The 18,048-nt window shown below is 40.8% G+C and overlaps 1 protein-coding gene across 1 annotated transcript in view; it reads right to left on the bottom strand.

The window, feature by feature from the left end:
• igf1ra (insulin-like growth factor 1a receptor) overlaps window positions 1-18,048 on the bottom strand; it is a 143,889-nt gene that overhangs the window by 4,841 nt on the left and 121,000 nt on the right. The window contains exons 11-20 of the mRNA XM_066701948.1: window positions 12,422-12,702; window positions 10,366-10,502; window positions 9,950-10,112; window positions 9,214-9,319; window positions 8,683-8,753; window positions 7,896-8,125; window positions 5,579-5,686; window positions 3,900-4,059; window positions 3,127-3,256; window positions 1,458-1,592 (exon numbers count right to left, since the gene is read on the bottom strand). Coding sequence (XP_066558045.1) covers window positions 1,458-1,592; window positions 3,127-3,256; window positions 3,900-4,059; window positions 5,579-5,686; window positions 7,896-8,125; window positions 8,683-8,753; window positions 9,214-9,319; window positions 9,950-10,112; window positions 10,366-10,502; window positions 12,422-12,702 — 1,521 coding nt within the window. The remainder of the gene's footprint in view (window positions 1-1,457; window positions 1,593-3,126; window positions 3,257-3,899; window positions 4,060-5,578; window positions 5,687-7,895; window positions 8,126-8,682; window positions 8,754-9,213; window positions 9,320-9,949; window positions 10,113-10,365; window positions 10,503-12,421; window positions 12,703-18,048) is intronic.

The raw sequence follows: 18,048 nt of genomic DNA, 5'->3' as shown, positions 1-18,048 counted from the left end.
CATGCAAGATATGCCAAGTTGCCTCCTGTCATCCCTAACCTTTTTTTATATGTTGTTCTTATAAAGGCAAAACCTTTTAATTTGAGTTGGGAGGGGTTCAAGAGCTCTCCAGAAAGAGACATTCTCTGCTCTGTGTGCTACACGTACATCTCAGGATGAAATGAACCATCTCAACTTCTAGACACACACACACACACACACACACACACACACACAAATATATATATATATATATAAATATATAAATAAATACAAGCAACATAATAAGCAAAAAACAGAGGAGCTGACTGAAGACTGTTCTGTCCCTGTGCCAACCTTCTCTATCCACAGGAATGACAGGCATCCCTAACTCACAAGCCATGACATCCCTTCTATGGGCTTCAGCTTTCTGTTCAGGGTCTACTCTGCCAGCAAAGCAGCAGGGTCATGATATCATTGGTCTTTATTTAAAAGCTTGTGTAGATGGCATCAGTCAGGCTTTCAATTGCGTCAGTCAACCAAGGAATGTCTCTTGCTCCATTAACACTTTTCCAGTCACTTCGGAATTGGGAGTTGATGATTCCATTTCCATAACTTTCATTTAAAAATAAATAAACAAATGAAAGCATTCATCCAACAGGTGACTACAGTACCTGATCCGACTCAAAACTCAGCTTAGCCTAGCCAATTCGGTTACTTTAAAATTGTATTACAGTTTAAATATTTTAAACAGCACTTTCACAAACTGAAAATGCAGGAGTTGTGTACATGTGTGTCATCTGAAAAAAAGTATTTAATTACGTCATATATATGCTTGCACAGAAGCCTACAACCCCTTTTCTTCCTAAAAAGGAAAAATTATATATTTTTTTCTTATTTACATTATTCCTTAAAGAAGGTCAGTTGTATCTTTCAAAACCCAAATTTGCACAGAAATACAAATACACATTTTCAGGTAATACTTCTTGAAAAGGCTTTAGCGGAAAGGGTTAAAATACAGAACTTATAAAAAGTGGCACTTTCACAGATGCGTTGAAATTACATAGTCAATACAGGAAGCAAGACAGCAAATGTGTATTCAAGGCTGTCAATATCCTTCGGAAAAGATGATCTAGCCAAATGAAACTAACTGCTGCTAAGAAAAGCTGCATTCATTGCAATGTGGTACATTCTTTCTTAATGTTGTCATGTCGTCCGAGATAAACAGATACACATTTATATACATATCTAGGCTTGTCACAAGTTATTAATGTCCAGTTAATGGTTTACATGCAAAAGTAATTTATTTGGCCACAACTATGCTTTTTTTAATTTTTTTAAACTAAGAGAATGAAAAATGTGTCCACATCACGGAGGTTACTAGGCTTTGTTTGACCAACTCCAGAGACCATTTACTGCAGACTGGGCAATGGAACAAATCACACTAGCAACAAAAGCATTGACTGTGGTAAAGCAGCCCTAGAGCAGAATGTACTCACAGCATGTCTGGACAATTGTCCGGCTTGTCCAGCAGGCCCCCCTCCATGACGAAACGCAGCACCTGTTCATTGGACATTCCCTGGTAGGGCTGCTCGGCCAGAGTGGCGATCTCCCACAGCACCACCCCGAACGACCTGAGGGGACAAACAGAGCGCGGTCAGTCTAGGGCTCTCGGCCCTTCAGCACAGCAACATTTGGCCATCAGCCTCCTGCTCCTTGTGGAAAGTGCGCCTGCAGACACATACACAAACTAGGCGTTTATTTTCAAGTGGTAATGAAATGAGGGGATTCAGGAGGTCAGGAGGTATTCTGACCGAGCTGGATGGGGAGAACAATCACACAACACTACCTAGACCGCATGTTCTGTATGGGAACTTTGAGGGTCATGTGGCTGGGGAGCAAGACGGGTCGATTATATTAAGTTTGCACCCAAATATAGTGGCTCAGCTCAGACATTAATCACCGTCACCCTTTTCACATGGACTCTGCACCTGCTGCAACAGGACCAGCGGATCTCACAAGCAAGTGTTGAATTATTTTTATCCCCACCCAGTCTTCTCTTCTTTGAACAATAATAGGAAGACTGAGGAAGAAAACCAGCTGCCTATTCTGTTCAGCAGGGAAATGAAAACCACATTGAAAGGCAACAAAAAATGGCTTTCTTCACAAAGGGGGAGAAAAAAAAATGAAACAAACTGAACTATTGCACAGAATTCACTTAGCCATGTGCTGTTCATTATGCAAATTGCTATTTGTGCTCTGAAGAGCAGAGGGATGCTGCAAATATCAGGCTGAAAATGATAATTCATACTTCTACAGACAAACATATTACATTTGCTGCCTCCTCTCCTGGAAACACAAAAACTCTTACAAACTTGTTGTGCACCTAACTGGCAAATACCTTCAATGTCACTTCAAAGACAGAGACACAAAGTATGTATTTTTCTTTTTCAGCTTTTGGAGGAAGAGAAAAAATAAAAAGCTTAATTTAACAGTGTGTCTAATGGCTGAGGGAGAATGGTTCTCACATTGCTTGGGTTTATTTGTGCAACTTCAAAGTGAGAGATATGGAGAGAGGTGGGGGCGGGAGGGCAAGCTCATTTTTCTGCTGGCAAACGCTAACCTGTAATTTGCAAACATCTGGAGGAACTTTAATATAAAACTAGACAGAGCTGTGGGATACTTTCAGGGAAGAGGGAAAAAAGCATGAATTAAAAACAACAAAATAAAACAAAAAAATAATTCTGAAAACAACAAAAGGGGCTTTATCATAGCATGGGAGCAGGGATTTTCCATCTTCTGTCATTCAGTCATTATGTAGGTAAAAGCATTTTTATTTTTTTTAGGGGGTTCGGTTTATATTTACCATTATCTGCATATATAACACATAAAAAAACACAAGGACATATTTAATGGCCTGTTTGCCAGCACTGATTTGAACATACAGAGGCCAAACAGGAATGTATCCCCAAATCCCCTTGAAAGCAATAATACAATCCAGAACTCTGAATGACTATTTAAATGAATTAATACATTAAAAAACAGTGATAAATAATAACTTAGATATTCTTGGGTGCAGTCATAAACAGTCCTGTGCTCCAGTAGCGAGCGTTTGAGTCCCAGCCTCTTACTATACAAACTGTCAATGGAACGGCTGAGGAGTCTTACCAGACGTCAGAGTTGGTAGTAAAGACTCCATCTTTGAGGGACTCCGGGGACATCCAGCGTACTGGTAACAGACCCTTCCCTCCTTTCCGATAGTAATCCGTCTCGTATATATCCCTTGTCATGCCGAAGTCTAAGGAAACACAATGACTCAATGTTAGGCAGTAAATTAAGTATTTTTAAATTCCGTGTTGCTCCTTTTCTTTTGAAAGCAGAAAATGGATTCTTTGAATTTTAGAAGACACCACGCTGTCTCTTAATAAATTCCTCAGTTTGAGGGATACAGGCGGCTCCAGTTGGTATCTGTACACCAGGTGTGCAAAAATTAAGTCACTCCACGGAGAGTTAGTACACATGGAAATATTTGTCCACTTGTAATACGGAGTCTATTGCTTTTCCCTTTCAGGCACTACTCTAGTGGTAGTGAGAGCTCCTGGAAAGCACAAGGTATTTTTGTTCCACCAGAACACTTAATTGCTTAAACGCTTAAATTCATCTCTGGTCATGTAGGTTTCCATCTGTCTAGTCCTTGTGAATTTAAAGTTTCCTATAAAACCAAGCTGTTTTTAATTTCAATGCAAGAATTGTAAATGTTATGCTTCCACACTGATGGATATGAAATCAATAGCAACACAAAGCAACAATAAGGATTGGTTTCACAGACACATTCACCTTAGACTTGGACTTCCCGATTTTTATTTTAGGTAGGGCAGTCCAGAGCTAGTGCTAAAGGATGTCTGTGACGCCTGCTGTAAGAGTCTTGGGGAGGCTCTCACCTCCAATCTTCACAGTGAAGTCCTCAGCTACCATGCAGTTCCTGGCAGCCAGGTCCCTGTGGACAAACTTATTGGCGTTGAGGTAAGCCATGCCGTCTGCAATCTCCCCTGCCATCTGGATCATCTTCTTCAGAGGGGGCAGAGTGTGGCCTGCAGAGTTCTAGGACAGGAGGCAAACACAGCAGTCAACAAACATCCTTGCAAGGTCTGGGCCTAGGAGAAGGGAATTGCGCTTCTAACTTCCTAACCCTTGTACCAAATGGTTCCTAAAGATCATACAATGCACATATGTTGGTTGTTTAGCTATTTATATTACAAATACAGGTTGCATAATCATATACCTACTAAATCCTCTGTCCAAGGACGGACAAAATGCTGTGGTAATTTAAAAAACAATTAAACAATTAAAAAAAAAAAAAAATCAAGTCGTTTCTGTGGACGTGAAACATTTTATTTTGGTTTGCACAGTTTTTGGTGCCGTATTTAATAAACGTGTTTGGGTTTGTGCATCACATCTGTGATCCCAACAGTGTCTGCATTGTCACAGATACCCTTGATGTATTGAGTAGTTAGAACTTGCACCCTGCAAAACTAAAATGTATAATAACCATCTCCTTTACAAATTTCATGTAGAAACGCATATGAAGTCGTTGTACCCAGGGCAGCATTAATCATGATTGTTATGGATTTTTACTTTTTTACTATAGGATGGCGGTGTCATTCGCACAGCACCTGGAATTGGGTTCCTGATTTTGGACAGACATTTAATACGTACACGGAGTGTAAAAAAACATGAGGAACACCTGCTCTTTCCATTAAATAGACTGGGGGTGAATCCAGGTGAAAGTTATGATCCCTTATGAGTGTATCTTCTTAAATCCACTTCATTCAGTATAGATGAAGGGGAGGAGACAGGTTAAAGACATTATTAAGCCTTGACACAATTGAGTCATGGATTGTGTGTGTGTGCCATTCACAAGGTAAATGGGCAGAACGAAAGATTTCAGTGCATTTGGAAACAGGAAGGTTTGTTATCAATGTAATCGTGTTTACCTCATCCCCTAAAAGTGTCAAGGTAAGGAGAATCAAATGTTTTGAGAACTGAGTGTCTCTGTCTGCTACAGACTTCTCAAGACACAGAAAGAAAGGCAGATGCACACAGGCCCTGCATAAAGCAAAATTAATTTGGATAAGTTCAATATAGTTGTTGATCAATACTGGAATAAATAAAAGGTAGCTATATTAAATTCTATAGAAACCATATAAGCCACTTCCATAAGGGGACAGGCATACCAACAAACAAAATTATAGTAAATAGTAATTCTACAGACCTCTGTTTGCTCTTGGCAACAGTTCTGTATTCATATGCACGGAATTGAAAGTGGTCACTACAGATGATTGACCTTGATCTCAAAATGTGGATCTGCCAATCACCAATTAACTATTATGTCTGCACCTGTTATCTCATTGAAGTACGATGTATGCTCATTGCATTTTGTAGTGATTGTATTACTGCACTTTGTAATGCTTTAAAATGTGTCTTGTGCATAAGGGCATCTGCTTAGAAATAATAATAATAATAATAATAATAATAATAATAATACGGTTAAATAAGCTGCCTAGTGTTTCCCCAGGAAGAATTGACCAATGTGAAGATGGCTCTGAGAAACAGGTCCTACTTCAGTGGAACGCAGGGAGCGCAGGTAGCTCTTGAGGTCACCACGGGTCATCAGCTCCATTATGACCAGAGTGGGCTGCCCCTGAGAAACGACGCCCAGCAGACGCACCTGGACCAATCAGAACAACACAGCCATCACAACACTGCCTGACTAGGAAGAGTACACATCTTACTGAGCACAATCATTCTTATGAGCATCATGTAACACAACTGTCTCTGTAAAGATGTAAGATGTGGTGTCCCTAGCAACAGACGCTAAGGAATACACAGATCTTAAGTGGATTCATTGTCACTATTCATTTCAAAGATGTTAAGATGTTAAGAAGGATTGTTAGTCTCTGGACTTCTAAATGGCTGAGAAGGTGGGTACTGATGCCAGAAGGCAATAGTATTTACAATAATAATAATACATACAATGGGTTGGAGGGCTTACAGATTGTGGAGTCTACTCTTAATACAACATTTACATATACATATATACATATACATACACATACACATATATATATATATATACATATATATATATATATATATATATATATATATATATATATATATATATATATATATATATATATATATATATATATATACATACATATACATACATATACATATATACACTCACCTAAAGGATTATTAGGAACACCATACTAATACTGTGTTTGACCCCCTTTCGCCTTCAGAACTGCCTTAATTCTACGTGGCATTGATTCAACAAGGTGCTGAAAGCATTCTTTAGAAATGTTGGCCCATATTGATAGGATAGCATCTTGCAGTTGAAGGAAATTTATGGGATGCACATCCAGGGCACGAAGCTCCCGTTCCACCACATCCCAAAGATGCTCTATTGGGTTGAGATCTGGTGACTGTGGGGGCCAGTTTAGTACAGTGAACTCATTGTCATGTTCAAGAAACCAATTTGAAATGATTCGACCTTTGTGACATGGTGCATTATCCTGCTGGAAGTAGCCATCAGAGGATGGGTACATGGTGGTCATAAAGGGATGGACATGGTCAGAAACAATGCTCAGGTAGGCCGTGGCATTTAAACGATGCCCAATTGGCACTAAGGGGCCTAAAGTGTGCCAAGAAAACATCCCCCACACCATTACATCACCACCACCAGCCTGCACAGTGGTAACAAGGCATGATGGATCCATGTTCTCATTCTGTTTACGCCAAATTCTGACTCTACCATCTGAATGTCTCAACAGAAATCGAGACTCATCAGACCAGGCAACATTTTTCCAGTCTTCAACTGTCCAATTTTGGTGAGCTTGTGCAAATTGTAGCCTCTTTTTCCTATTTGTAGTGGAGATGAGTGGTACCCGGTGGGGTCTTCTGTTGTTGTAGCCCATCCGCCTCAAGGTTGTACGTGCTGTGGCTTCACAAATGCTTTGCTGCATACCTCGGTTGTAACGAGTGGTTATTTCAGTCAAAGTTGCTCTTCTATCAGCTTGAATCAGTCGGCCCATTCTCCTCTGACCTCTAGCATCAACAAGGCATTTTCGCCCACAGGACTGCCGCATACTGGATGTTTTTCCCTTTTCACACCATTCTTTGTAAACCCTAGAAATGGTTGTGCGTGACAATCCCAGTAACTGAGCAGCTTGTGAAATAGTCAGACCGGCCCGTCTGGCACCAACAACAATGCCACGCTCAAAATTGCTTAAATCACCTTTCTTTCCCATTCAGACATTCAGTTTGGAGTTCAGGAGATTGTCTTGACCAGGACCACACCCCTAAATGCATTGAAGCAACTGCCATGTGATTGGTTGGTTAGATAATTGCATTAATGAGAAATTGAACAGGTGTTCCTAATAATCCTTTAGGTGAGTGTATATATATATATATATATATATATATATATATATATATATATATATATATATATATATATATATATATATATATATATATATATATATAAAAAACATCATATGCTGCCAATTAAAATTTCAATCCAAAGAGTCAGGAGTAATAGGCACTATTAGGGTAGAACTTTAACCAAGTAAATGATTTCTGCTTACTGTTGGTATACTCAATATTAAAATATACAGCACAGTCAATCACACAATTAAACAAAAGCAATTAAGATGGTTTAATACATGGTGATATACCACCTACACCAATAAGCTTATTTAAACTGAATTCAACTCCAAGAGGTTCAAGATAAAGGGAAGATTTTGTGATCCTATTTATATATATTTTAATGTATTAAAAAGTAGTGATGTGCTTTAATTTTTCTCCCAGAAAATTGATGTTCCCAGTTTTGCAGTTTTTTTTCTGTCAGCCTGCCATCCTGTACTCACCACGTGGTGGCAGTTGAACTCCTTCATGACGGAGGCCTCGTTGAGAAACTCTATGCGCTCCCTCATGCTGGCGGTCTCGTTCACAGTCTTGATAGCCACACGGGTCTCAGGCTCATCCTTCACCACGCCCTTGGCGATGCCCTCGTATACCATGCCAAAGGAGCCCTGGCCCAGCTCCCGACACATAGTGATCTTCTCTCTGGGCACCTCCCACTCGTCTGGCACGTACACTGGGTGAGCACGGGAGGGAAACCGTCACTTTGAAACTCCAGAGAACTACTACATCAGTCAATCGATCAGTTTACCAACAAGGTGTTTATATGTTCATGTCTCAATATCACACCAGGTAATCTAGACAGGAAAAGGAAGCTCTGAACAGGTGGAATTTCCTCTGTGAGGACATTTAAGGCTAAACAGCAGAGGGCTCAAACTCACAGTTACGTAATGGGTTTGATTAACAGTTAACTGGAACGTTTTAATTTTCCTCTAAGGTCTGTAAATTATACCTTGTGCACATAAAGGAAAATAATATATTAAGCCAACAGCTGTATAAAAATATTAAAACATTTAAAAAACAATAATAAACATGTCTAATCCATCAAATAACTAGATTAAGTAATTGACAGGGCCAGCTAGAATGAAAACCATAAGACCCAGCAGGCCTCTGGGAACTGCAGCTTGAGGTCCCTGTTTCAGGGCAATACAGCAAACTGTTTTCAAGGCCCATGTGTGAATCCTGGTTCTGATCTACGTGCAGCAGTTCCACAGTATTGAAACCCAGACTCACTCTCTGCAGCACTGAAGTACTCTGGGTTGACCGAGGCATACAGAACTCCATTGCCGAGCCGGTCGCTGTTCCTGTGGAGACATCATTATTATTTTAAACACTGTAGTGCATTTTGTGTGGAACGAGAGATCAGCTGAATCTCAGTGTTGCACGGACTATGTAATAGCTTCCTGCAGGGCAGTGTTGTTCACGGGCTCATACTCTGCTGCTACACATCAAATTAAGTAATCTCCTTTGAGAGGCGGTGCCTCACCTTGTCTATACTTATACAACTGAAGCTGAAATACATGTATGTAACTACATCATTAAATGATAATCAGTATTACTGCTTAACATGTATAAGGTTATATAAGGTTTGAATTACAGTACCCTTTTGAACACCCATGTGTTTTTTCAATGTATTATTGTCCTTTTCAGGTATTTTTCTAGCATCTGTCAGGGACTCGCCTATTCACATCCCCCTGTTGTTACTGTTTAATGTATCAGCTGTTGTATGTATTTTTGCACAAGACAGGAAGTTAAGGGCCTTACCTCTTCTTGTTCACCACCACAAGGGCTACCACCAGCCCTACGATGACGAACAGCACCAGCAGGGGAATGATGATCATGAGATAGAGAATGTTCTCGTACTCTGGCTCTGGGAAAGAATGCGACACAGAAGCCCCGTGAAAACCAAGCTGCACTTGTACCCGACTCTTACAGCAGGAGGTCTGGGTTCACATGGGAATATATTGCAATAGCAGAGAATCCTGTGTTTTCTGCATTAAAATCCAATATTCTCAAATGTCTAGGTTGGGGCACCTCTGTGATGAATTTGCATATAGTCTCAGTCATTTACTTATAAAAAAAAAAAAAAAAAAAGTGCAATAAAAAAGGGATTTTGGAACTGATACACAATAATAACCCTCTTAATTCAGAGTCCAGCTTGAAACATCCTGTGGCAAGGGATGGGTTAATGCTTTAATAACCAATTTGGACTCAGACTCACAAAACAACTTCTAGATATAAACGAAGGCAGATAGAGGTTCAACAACACAAACCTAACACTGCTTTTGACCCAGAGCCTTCCTGAGGGAAACTTGCATTGATACCAGCAAAGCTGTGGAGGATTCTGATATTTGTGCGAGTGCCGGTTTTACAAATCAAAGCAATTATGCCTGATCTTATGCCTAAAATAAATAAATCTCTACTTACTGAACACTTTCATTGTAACTTTGGCACAACAACTGGGACCCCACCCCAGCACCCCTTAAAATGGTTCCCTTACGTTTGGCCTGAACATAGAAGGCCACAGGCTCGGTCCAGGAGCCATTCCCAGCCAGGGAAGTGGCTCGAACCCGGGCAGAGTAGTTCCCAGGCCCCAGATTGGGGAGTCGGGCCCCTTTGAGGTCCTTGTACTGCTGCCTGGAGACACACTCGTGTTTTTCCATCTGAAAAAATTAAACAGCATGGCTCAGTTAACTTCTGAACAGTCTAATGAATCTCCACATTGAACAAATACATGAGGAATGAATACATTAACAAGCAAAAAAAAAAGAGAGGCACAGAGTCCATGAAAAAAACAATTAATTTTCAGCAATTTGCCCCTTTGTGTTCCTTACCCCTTACTGTAAGCAGTTGGTGAACACTGGAAAGGAAACTTGGCCAGTGCAATCTTATAGAGATGCCTCTCTGTGTGCTTACCTCTGAAGTCTGGCGGAATTTGATTTCATACATCAGAATCAGGCCATTGGGACTGACTGGTTCGGGCCATTTCAGGTGGATGCTGCTGTCCTCTGCACTCTCCCATGTCACTGGCCCTGGGATGTCATCCGATTTGTCTGAGCAGATAAATATGTGAATTATATATACACACACACATGCACATGCATGTTATTCGTCAGTAAGAAAGACAGCAGGACTGTGGTTACTCAGAAACAGGACAGCTGAGCAGGAGATATACTGACAAGTGAATACCTGAGTGCCAGTAGTAAGGACCAACACAATTATAATCCGTTCTCAATAAGGGATTAGATAGGAGTCAGTAGTTTACTTTGCTGGTGTTCAGCTGGGTAGGAATTCCAAATATCTTTAACCTACAGTGAGGGAAAAAAGTATTTGATCCCCTGCTGATTTTGTACGTTTGCCCACTGACAAAGAAATGATCAGTCTATAACTTTAATGGTAGGTGTATTTTAACAGTGAGAGACAGAATAACAACAAAAAAATCCAGAAAAACGCATTTCAAAAAAGTTATAAATTGATTTGCATGTTATTGAGGGAAATAAGTATTTGATCCCCTGTCAATCAGCAAGATTTCTGGCTCCCAGGTGTCTTTTATACAGGTAACGAGCTGAGATTAGGAGGACTCTCTTAAAGGGAGTGCTCCTAATCTCAGCTCGTTACCTGTATAAAAGACACCTGGGAGCCAGAAGCAATCAATCAATCAGATTCCAAACTCTCCACCATGGCCAAGACCAAACAGCTGTCCAAGGATGTCAGAGACAAGATTGTAGACCTACACAAGGCTGGAATGGGCTACATGACCATCGCCAAGCAGCTTGGTGAGAAGGTGACAACAGTTGGTGCGATTATTCGCAAATGGAAGAAACACAAAATAACTGTCAGTCTCCCTCGGTCTGGGGCTCCATGCAAGATTTCACCTCGTGGAGTTTCAAAGATCATGAGAACGGTGAGGAATCAGCCCAGAACTACACGGGAGCATCTTGTTAATGATCTCAAGGCAGCTGGGACCATAGTCACCAAGAAAACAATTGGTAACACACTACACCGTGAAGGACTGAAATCCTGCAGCGCCCGCAAGGTCCCCCTGCTCAAGAAAGCACATGTACAGGCCTGTCTGAAGTTTGCCAATGAACATCTGAATGATTCAGAGGAGAACTGGGTGAAAGTGTTGTGGTCAGATGAGACCAAAATCAAGCTCTTTGGCATCAACTCAACTCGCCGTGTTTGGAGGAGGAGGAATGACCCCAAGAACACCATCCCCACCGTCAAACATGGAGGTGGAAACATTATATCTTTGGGGGTGTTTTTCTGCTAAGGGGACAGGACAACTGCACCGCATCAAAGGGACGATGGACGGGGCCATGTACTGTCAAATCTTGGGTTAGAACCTGCTTCCCTCAGCCAGGGTATTGAAAATGGGTCGTGGATGGGTATTCCAGCATGACAATGACCCAAAACACACAGCCACGGCAACAAAGGAGTGGCTCAAGAAGAAGCACATTAAGGTCCTGGAGTGGCCTAGCCAGTCTCCAGACCTTAATCCCATAGAAAATCTGTGGAGGGAGCTGAAGGTTCGAGTTGGCAAACGTCAGCCTCGAAACCTTAATGACTTGGAGAGGATCTGCAAAGAGGAGTGGGACAAAATCCCTCCTGAGATGTGTGCAAACCTGGTGGCCAACTACAAGAAACGTCTGACCTCTGTGATTGCCAACAAGGGTTTTGCCACCAAGTACTAAGTCGAAGGGGTCAAATACTTATTTCTCTCATTAACATGCAAATCAATTTATAACTTTTCTGAAATGCGTTTTTCTGGATTTGTTTGTTGTTATTCTGTCTCTCACTGTTAAAATACACCTACCATTAAAATTATAGACTGATCATTTCTTTGTCAGTGGGGAAACGTACAAAATCAGCAGGGGATCAAATACTTTTTTCCCTCACTGTATGTGATAATGGCTGGTGCGAGACAGAGGCAGGGAGGGAGAGGGTCGAGGCGGAGGGCAAGTGGGCTGACCTGCAGGCTTGGTCCGGGAGAAGACGAATGCGGCCGCGCTGCAGTGCTTGACCTCGTGGTTGCAGGCGTGGATGTCAATGCGGTAGACGGTGAAGGACTGCAGGTTAGAGATCTCCGTCCACTCGCGGTTGTTCACGTTGGTTTCGTAGAAGGGGTACTCGCGCTCACTCTGATCTGCGTCTGTACCATTGCCGTCCAGCACCGTGGTGTTCCAGCTGGGGCTGCGCGGAAGGCTGGCGTTGGACACAGCAAACACGTCTCTCCGTCGGCGGTCCGGGGGTCTAGAGGTCCGGAAAGAGTAGTATACAAGGGAGAAAAACAAAGAATAAGAAAATAACAATCAAGAGTGTGTAGATGAAGGAGTCTGATAAAGACACATGATGGATTCCTCCAAGGAGAAAAGTGAGCAAGGCACAAGCTGGGTGAAAGAGGAGTAGATCTGAGAGAGAAATGGTGATTGCTACAGGCTACTCAGAAACGGAACAATGCGAAAAGAAGGATACAGTGATTCTCAATTCATCCTTTCCCTTTATGAATGCCAATTCTGGAAAAAATAAAATACCCCACATTTTCTTACTGGTTTTAGTTTTTCAAAGTTGAATTTATGTTATTCCCCCCCGACCCAATAAACATGTCCATTCTGTAGCTCGGCTTCTCTGCGAAAGGGATGATAATTGAGAGAAAGAAATTAAAAGATGATCAAAAGATTAGGAAAGTAATGGCGTTTTTGCTTGAGGTAGTGCACTCACACCGAAGGTCTCCCTCGGCTCACCACGCACACAAACACACGCACACGACTGCAGCATCACAACTCTGAGACGGCAGCAGCAGACCTCAAAAGCTCAAACAGCACAGTCAACACCTTTCATTAACACCAAATCCCGTCAATATTTACCATGAGCAAAAGCAGTACAAAAAAGCCCGGGTTTTAAATGTCATGGGTGCATTTCTGTTATCAAGGAGCAGGTATAATGATAAGCAAAACTATGCCTACGTAGGAATAGTTCTGTCTGAAATTAATGCTACTGCTTAAAACGATATTAAAATTGCTCAAACTAATCTTGAGGTGTCATTTGGATTATGGCACTGAAAATTGTTGCTGTAATCCAAATTTACATATGCTGCCATTCTTAACAGTATTCCCAATGGGACTCCCTAGTGGCTCGACCAGGTAGATCCCTATATTCCAGGCAGCACTAGTTCAGTTATGGGCTGTGCCACAGTACACTGTGACCAGGATTCATTCCTGGGTTTATCACGTAGCAGCACATCCTGTAGCTTAATGACACCTGTAAGTGTTATCAGGAAGAGCTATAACAATCCCACCCCATTAAAAAGCTAAAGCTCTGTGATGGTAGAACTCAAAGAGCAAAACTAAGCTGAAGAAATGGAAGTATACATTTCAGAGGATGGGTCTGTGTTTTAAGTTCCCTACTACATTAAGCACAGGAGTTACAGCATTTGGGTGATTCCAAATGGTGAGGGTGTTAAAATTAAAATACAGAAAGAAAATGCTTATCCATCATTTAAAACCTAAATTGACAAAGGAACCTATTTCCAACCTTTTCCATCTACAGTTTTACTGTACACTGAGGTTAAATGACAAGTGGCGTTTATTACTCAGGCTTGTGTTGTGTGCCTGGTCCTGTTTCCTCCCCAAAGGGTGTGATCTTTCCTCTGCATATTATTAAAAGTGTCGTAATCAATTAAGACTGAAAGCCCTGGGGTCAGTAAGAAGGAGTTCATTCTATCCAGTTCTGCATTCACAGTGCTTTGCCTTGTTCCAAGTGATGTCATTTTACCGTAAAGCTCTGGTCTCAAGAAGGAAAGTTATTATTTTTGTTTATTTATTTTTAAATCACAGCATGACCTCACATAGAATGGTAAAACGCACAGATATATTATATATATATAGGCTCACAGCTCTAACCATCGTACTAACAGGGGTGAGATGTATCCAGATATAAATGCCACAGCTTTAGCACTGTGCTGAACTCTACCTTATAACATATTATAACTTATAACAGGTGAGCTTTAGGGGGTGACGTCAAATGGCAAGCCAACAAGCCCATGGACATGGACAGCACCCAGTCTCGAGGTACCATGTTGGGAACCCTACTCAGTCAGCAATGACAGTCCAGAACTGAACCAGTGTTGGTCTAAATCACAGGACACTGAGTGGAGCTGTGCTCTGAGCAGGTCGACCTTTTATAATGCTTTCATCTTTAACTATTTGAAATGTAGAGATGCCTTAACAGAACTTTTATAAGACAAACAAAAAGGTTTAATCAAACCAATTAACAAACACCTGTAGTTCATGCAGAAGTAAATAAATAAATAAAAATAGGAAAACCTGTGTTTGGGGAAATAAGTGGTATATAAGACTTTGCTTTTCTATCACCCCTTGAGGGAGGAAACAAAACAAAGACATGATTTTGGAGTGGTTAATACAAATAAATAAAAATCAATGCATTGATATAGAAACACAACAGCAGGAACATCAAGGTAGAGCTCACTTCAGTTACAACCACGTCAATACTGATGCCAACTGGTGACAAGAAAGCAGTACGACCAGCTCACCACACACGGTACGTGGCAACTCCACAACACTTCATGGCAAGGGGTAGCCGTGTGTGAAGAGGGGTTGATCTGGCCTTACCTAAAATCACCTTTAAGAGACGTGTAACGATTCGCTCGTTTGGGATCTCTGAAAAAATTAAAACATGGTCCTACATTTTATTCAACCATGGCAAACAAAAAAATATATAAATGAAAATCAAACTTAACAGAAACAACAAACTGTGCACTGATGGGTATTAAAAACAGGACTAGTGAATAGAATGTGAAGAGTAAATATGTTTGCTTAAAGAGTTGACAGTGTATGGTTAATGTATGAGACTACAGGAAGGTCTAATTTGTTTAGATGTGTTCACATAAGAAACGATAAGGTCAGATATTGCATTGTATCTAGCAAGACTTGCTTGCAAAGTTTCTTTTTGAAAAAAATTATAAAAGAAAATTGGGGAAATAAAATTGGTTAAGGCTTAAATCACAAAGCCCAGTTTCTCCTACATCAACATTCCTTGCTAATAGGCAGATTTTTAGCAGCATGTCTCAGGCTTTTCGTACAATGCTGAGCCACACCAAGTGTAATGGCAACACTGTGCAATTCAACAGACAGAGTTCATTTTAATTATGCAGTTTTCTTTTAGTTTGTTTTCTTTCCATCAAATCTAAAACACACATGAATCTCTACGTTGGGGAACCTGGTTTCTTTCCATGAGGTATTTACACCTTATTGGTAAAGTGAAGGAGCCCTTTTTATATGTGTGGGCAGCAAGTAACTATTAAGCATTGTTAAGTCCCCTATTATGTTGCTTGATGAAATTATTGATATCTGGTGACATCATTTTTCCAGTATAGAAAGTACTTTAGAGCAACTCTCCAAGGGTTGCGTTGTTTACAGTCAGTCCACTACACCCAGAGCAAGGGTAGGAAAGAGGTGGTGAGTTTTTACATTCTTAGGAGGGGGGTAAAAAGAAAGGATTAAGATGTTTGGCGATCAAACTGTGGAAATGAAAGCAATGCCTAGAGACACATTTTGTCCTAAAAGATGTCACTGAGATATGGCATTAGTAGAGTACTTCAGGTCTCCGTTTTGGTTTCAGAAAATAAAAAAGGTTTGTAAATTGCGAAGAGGAGTGCATTTGGAAGGAACAGCATGCTGTTGAAAAGAAATCCCCACTTGCCTGAAGAGAAAAGTATCTGATCAATTCATACTACCAGTGCTCACTTATGGATGTGAAACCAAGTCACTTAATTTAAAAATGATACAGAAACTGCAGACGACACAACGGATGTCTGCTTTAACATGAAAAGACTGAAAAGGAAATTAATGGATCCAAGAACAAACCAAAATATGTGACGACAATGAAAGAGTGAAACTGTTTAAATGGCAATGGGCTGGATACATTTCAAGAGGAACAGAACAAAGATGGACAAAGTAAGGTATTAAATGAATCCCCAGAGATGAAAAAATACCTAAACAACCACATAGAAGACAGGAAGATTAAATCAGACTTTGCAGGAATAATTTGGAAAAGAGAAACTGGAGATCAAAGCAAGTGGAAACATCTTCATCCAGTGGACTGATATAGGCTGATTATTTATATATAGATATATCTATATATAGATATCTATATATCTATACATATATTATACAGGATGGCCCTGTCAAGGAGAATCCTAGCCTAAAACCACAATACTCATGAATATTCATTAATTCATATTTTGGATGCAGAATTACAGCAGAGTAATGTGGTTTTAGGCTAAGATTCTCCTTGACAGGACCATCTTATATAATAACAGTGTAACTGATCAAGCAGGAAGCTCAAATTAAACATTAAAGCGGTCTCCAGTTTAAACCTTAAAAATCATCTTAAATAACTGCTAATGACATGGCAAACTAGGGCAACGCTCATCCCCCAAACCTGTCTCAGCCTGCAGATACAAAAAGCTCGGGAGGAAATGTACCTGCCAATACTGCTGTTTATCTTCTTAGTTCAGTGTCGATCTTTCTGAAGTTTCTGGTTCCTAATCACTAGTCTACAAACACACAATTCTGAACATGTAAAACAGGCTCCTGATTGACAAACCAGGTAAAAAAAAAACAAAAAAAAAAAACAAGCAAATAATCTGCAATCCGCAGTGCAGCTGGTCTTCTATTCTGCCTTTACTACTGACAGGAGCTCTCAGGCAGCAGTGGACAACGGGCTGAACGGCACCAGGGCTGTGTGGGCAGAAATGAACTGGCCGATCCTCAGTTCTACACACAGGAGTAACTCCATGCAGGGTCAGGTTGGTCGCAGTTACAGCTGCAAAAAGTCCTGCAATTAGGGGTCATAGTTCGACTGGGGGCATTTAAGGCTTGCAGTGCGAAAAGAACAGCACATGAATTGTCATGAATAGATTTTACTATATATATATATATAGTAAAATCTATTCATGACTATATATATATATATATATATATATATATATATATATATATATATATATATATAAATTAATGAATGAATGAAGGAAGGAAAAACAATACAGTATATACAAATAAATATATGCCTGGCATTTACAAAGGCTACAGAAGGAAAAAACAAGTTGAAAGGAGATAATGTCAAAAGTAAAGAGCAGGTTGTTCTCCCAAGCTGCAGCTGAACAATAAAATAAGCCAGTCTTGCTGTGGACTCCCGACGCATGCCCAAACCCCCCTTCTGCCCAGGTGACAACAGTGGGGCCGAGGGGGGGCAGGAGGAGGCAGGGAGACCACAGGCGGGACCCCAGACGCATCTGCATCAGCTGGCGCACATGAAAATATCCCCTGCGGGCCGGCTGAGCTCCGGCTGTGTTTATCCTGAGAGCGAGCTGAGCCCTGCTGTGCCAAGGCAACAATGTCCTGAAATGAACTGCGGACTCCAGTGCCCCTCTCTCTGCTGGGCATTGCCTCAGCTGGTGTTATTTTTCTGTTCTTTAAATGTGTTGCTTCACAAAACCCGAGGATAACAAACTGACAATAACAAGAGAAACAAAGAGGGTTGTTTTGCTTTTCCTCTAAAATGACAACAAAAAAA

The sequence above is a fragment of the Amia ocellicauda genome, chromosome 4, assembly GCF_036373705.1.
Source record: "Amia ocellicauda isolate fAmiCal2 chromosome 4, fAmiCal2.hap1, whole genome shotgun sequence".
Taxonomy (NCBI): domain Eukaryota; kingdom Metazoa; phylum Chordata; class Actinopteri; order Amiiformes; family Amiidae; genus Amia; species Amia ocellicauda.
Note: the sequence above shows the minus strand (reverse complement) of the source record. Positions and strands in the feature narration are given on the sequence as shown.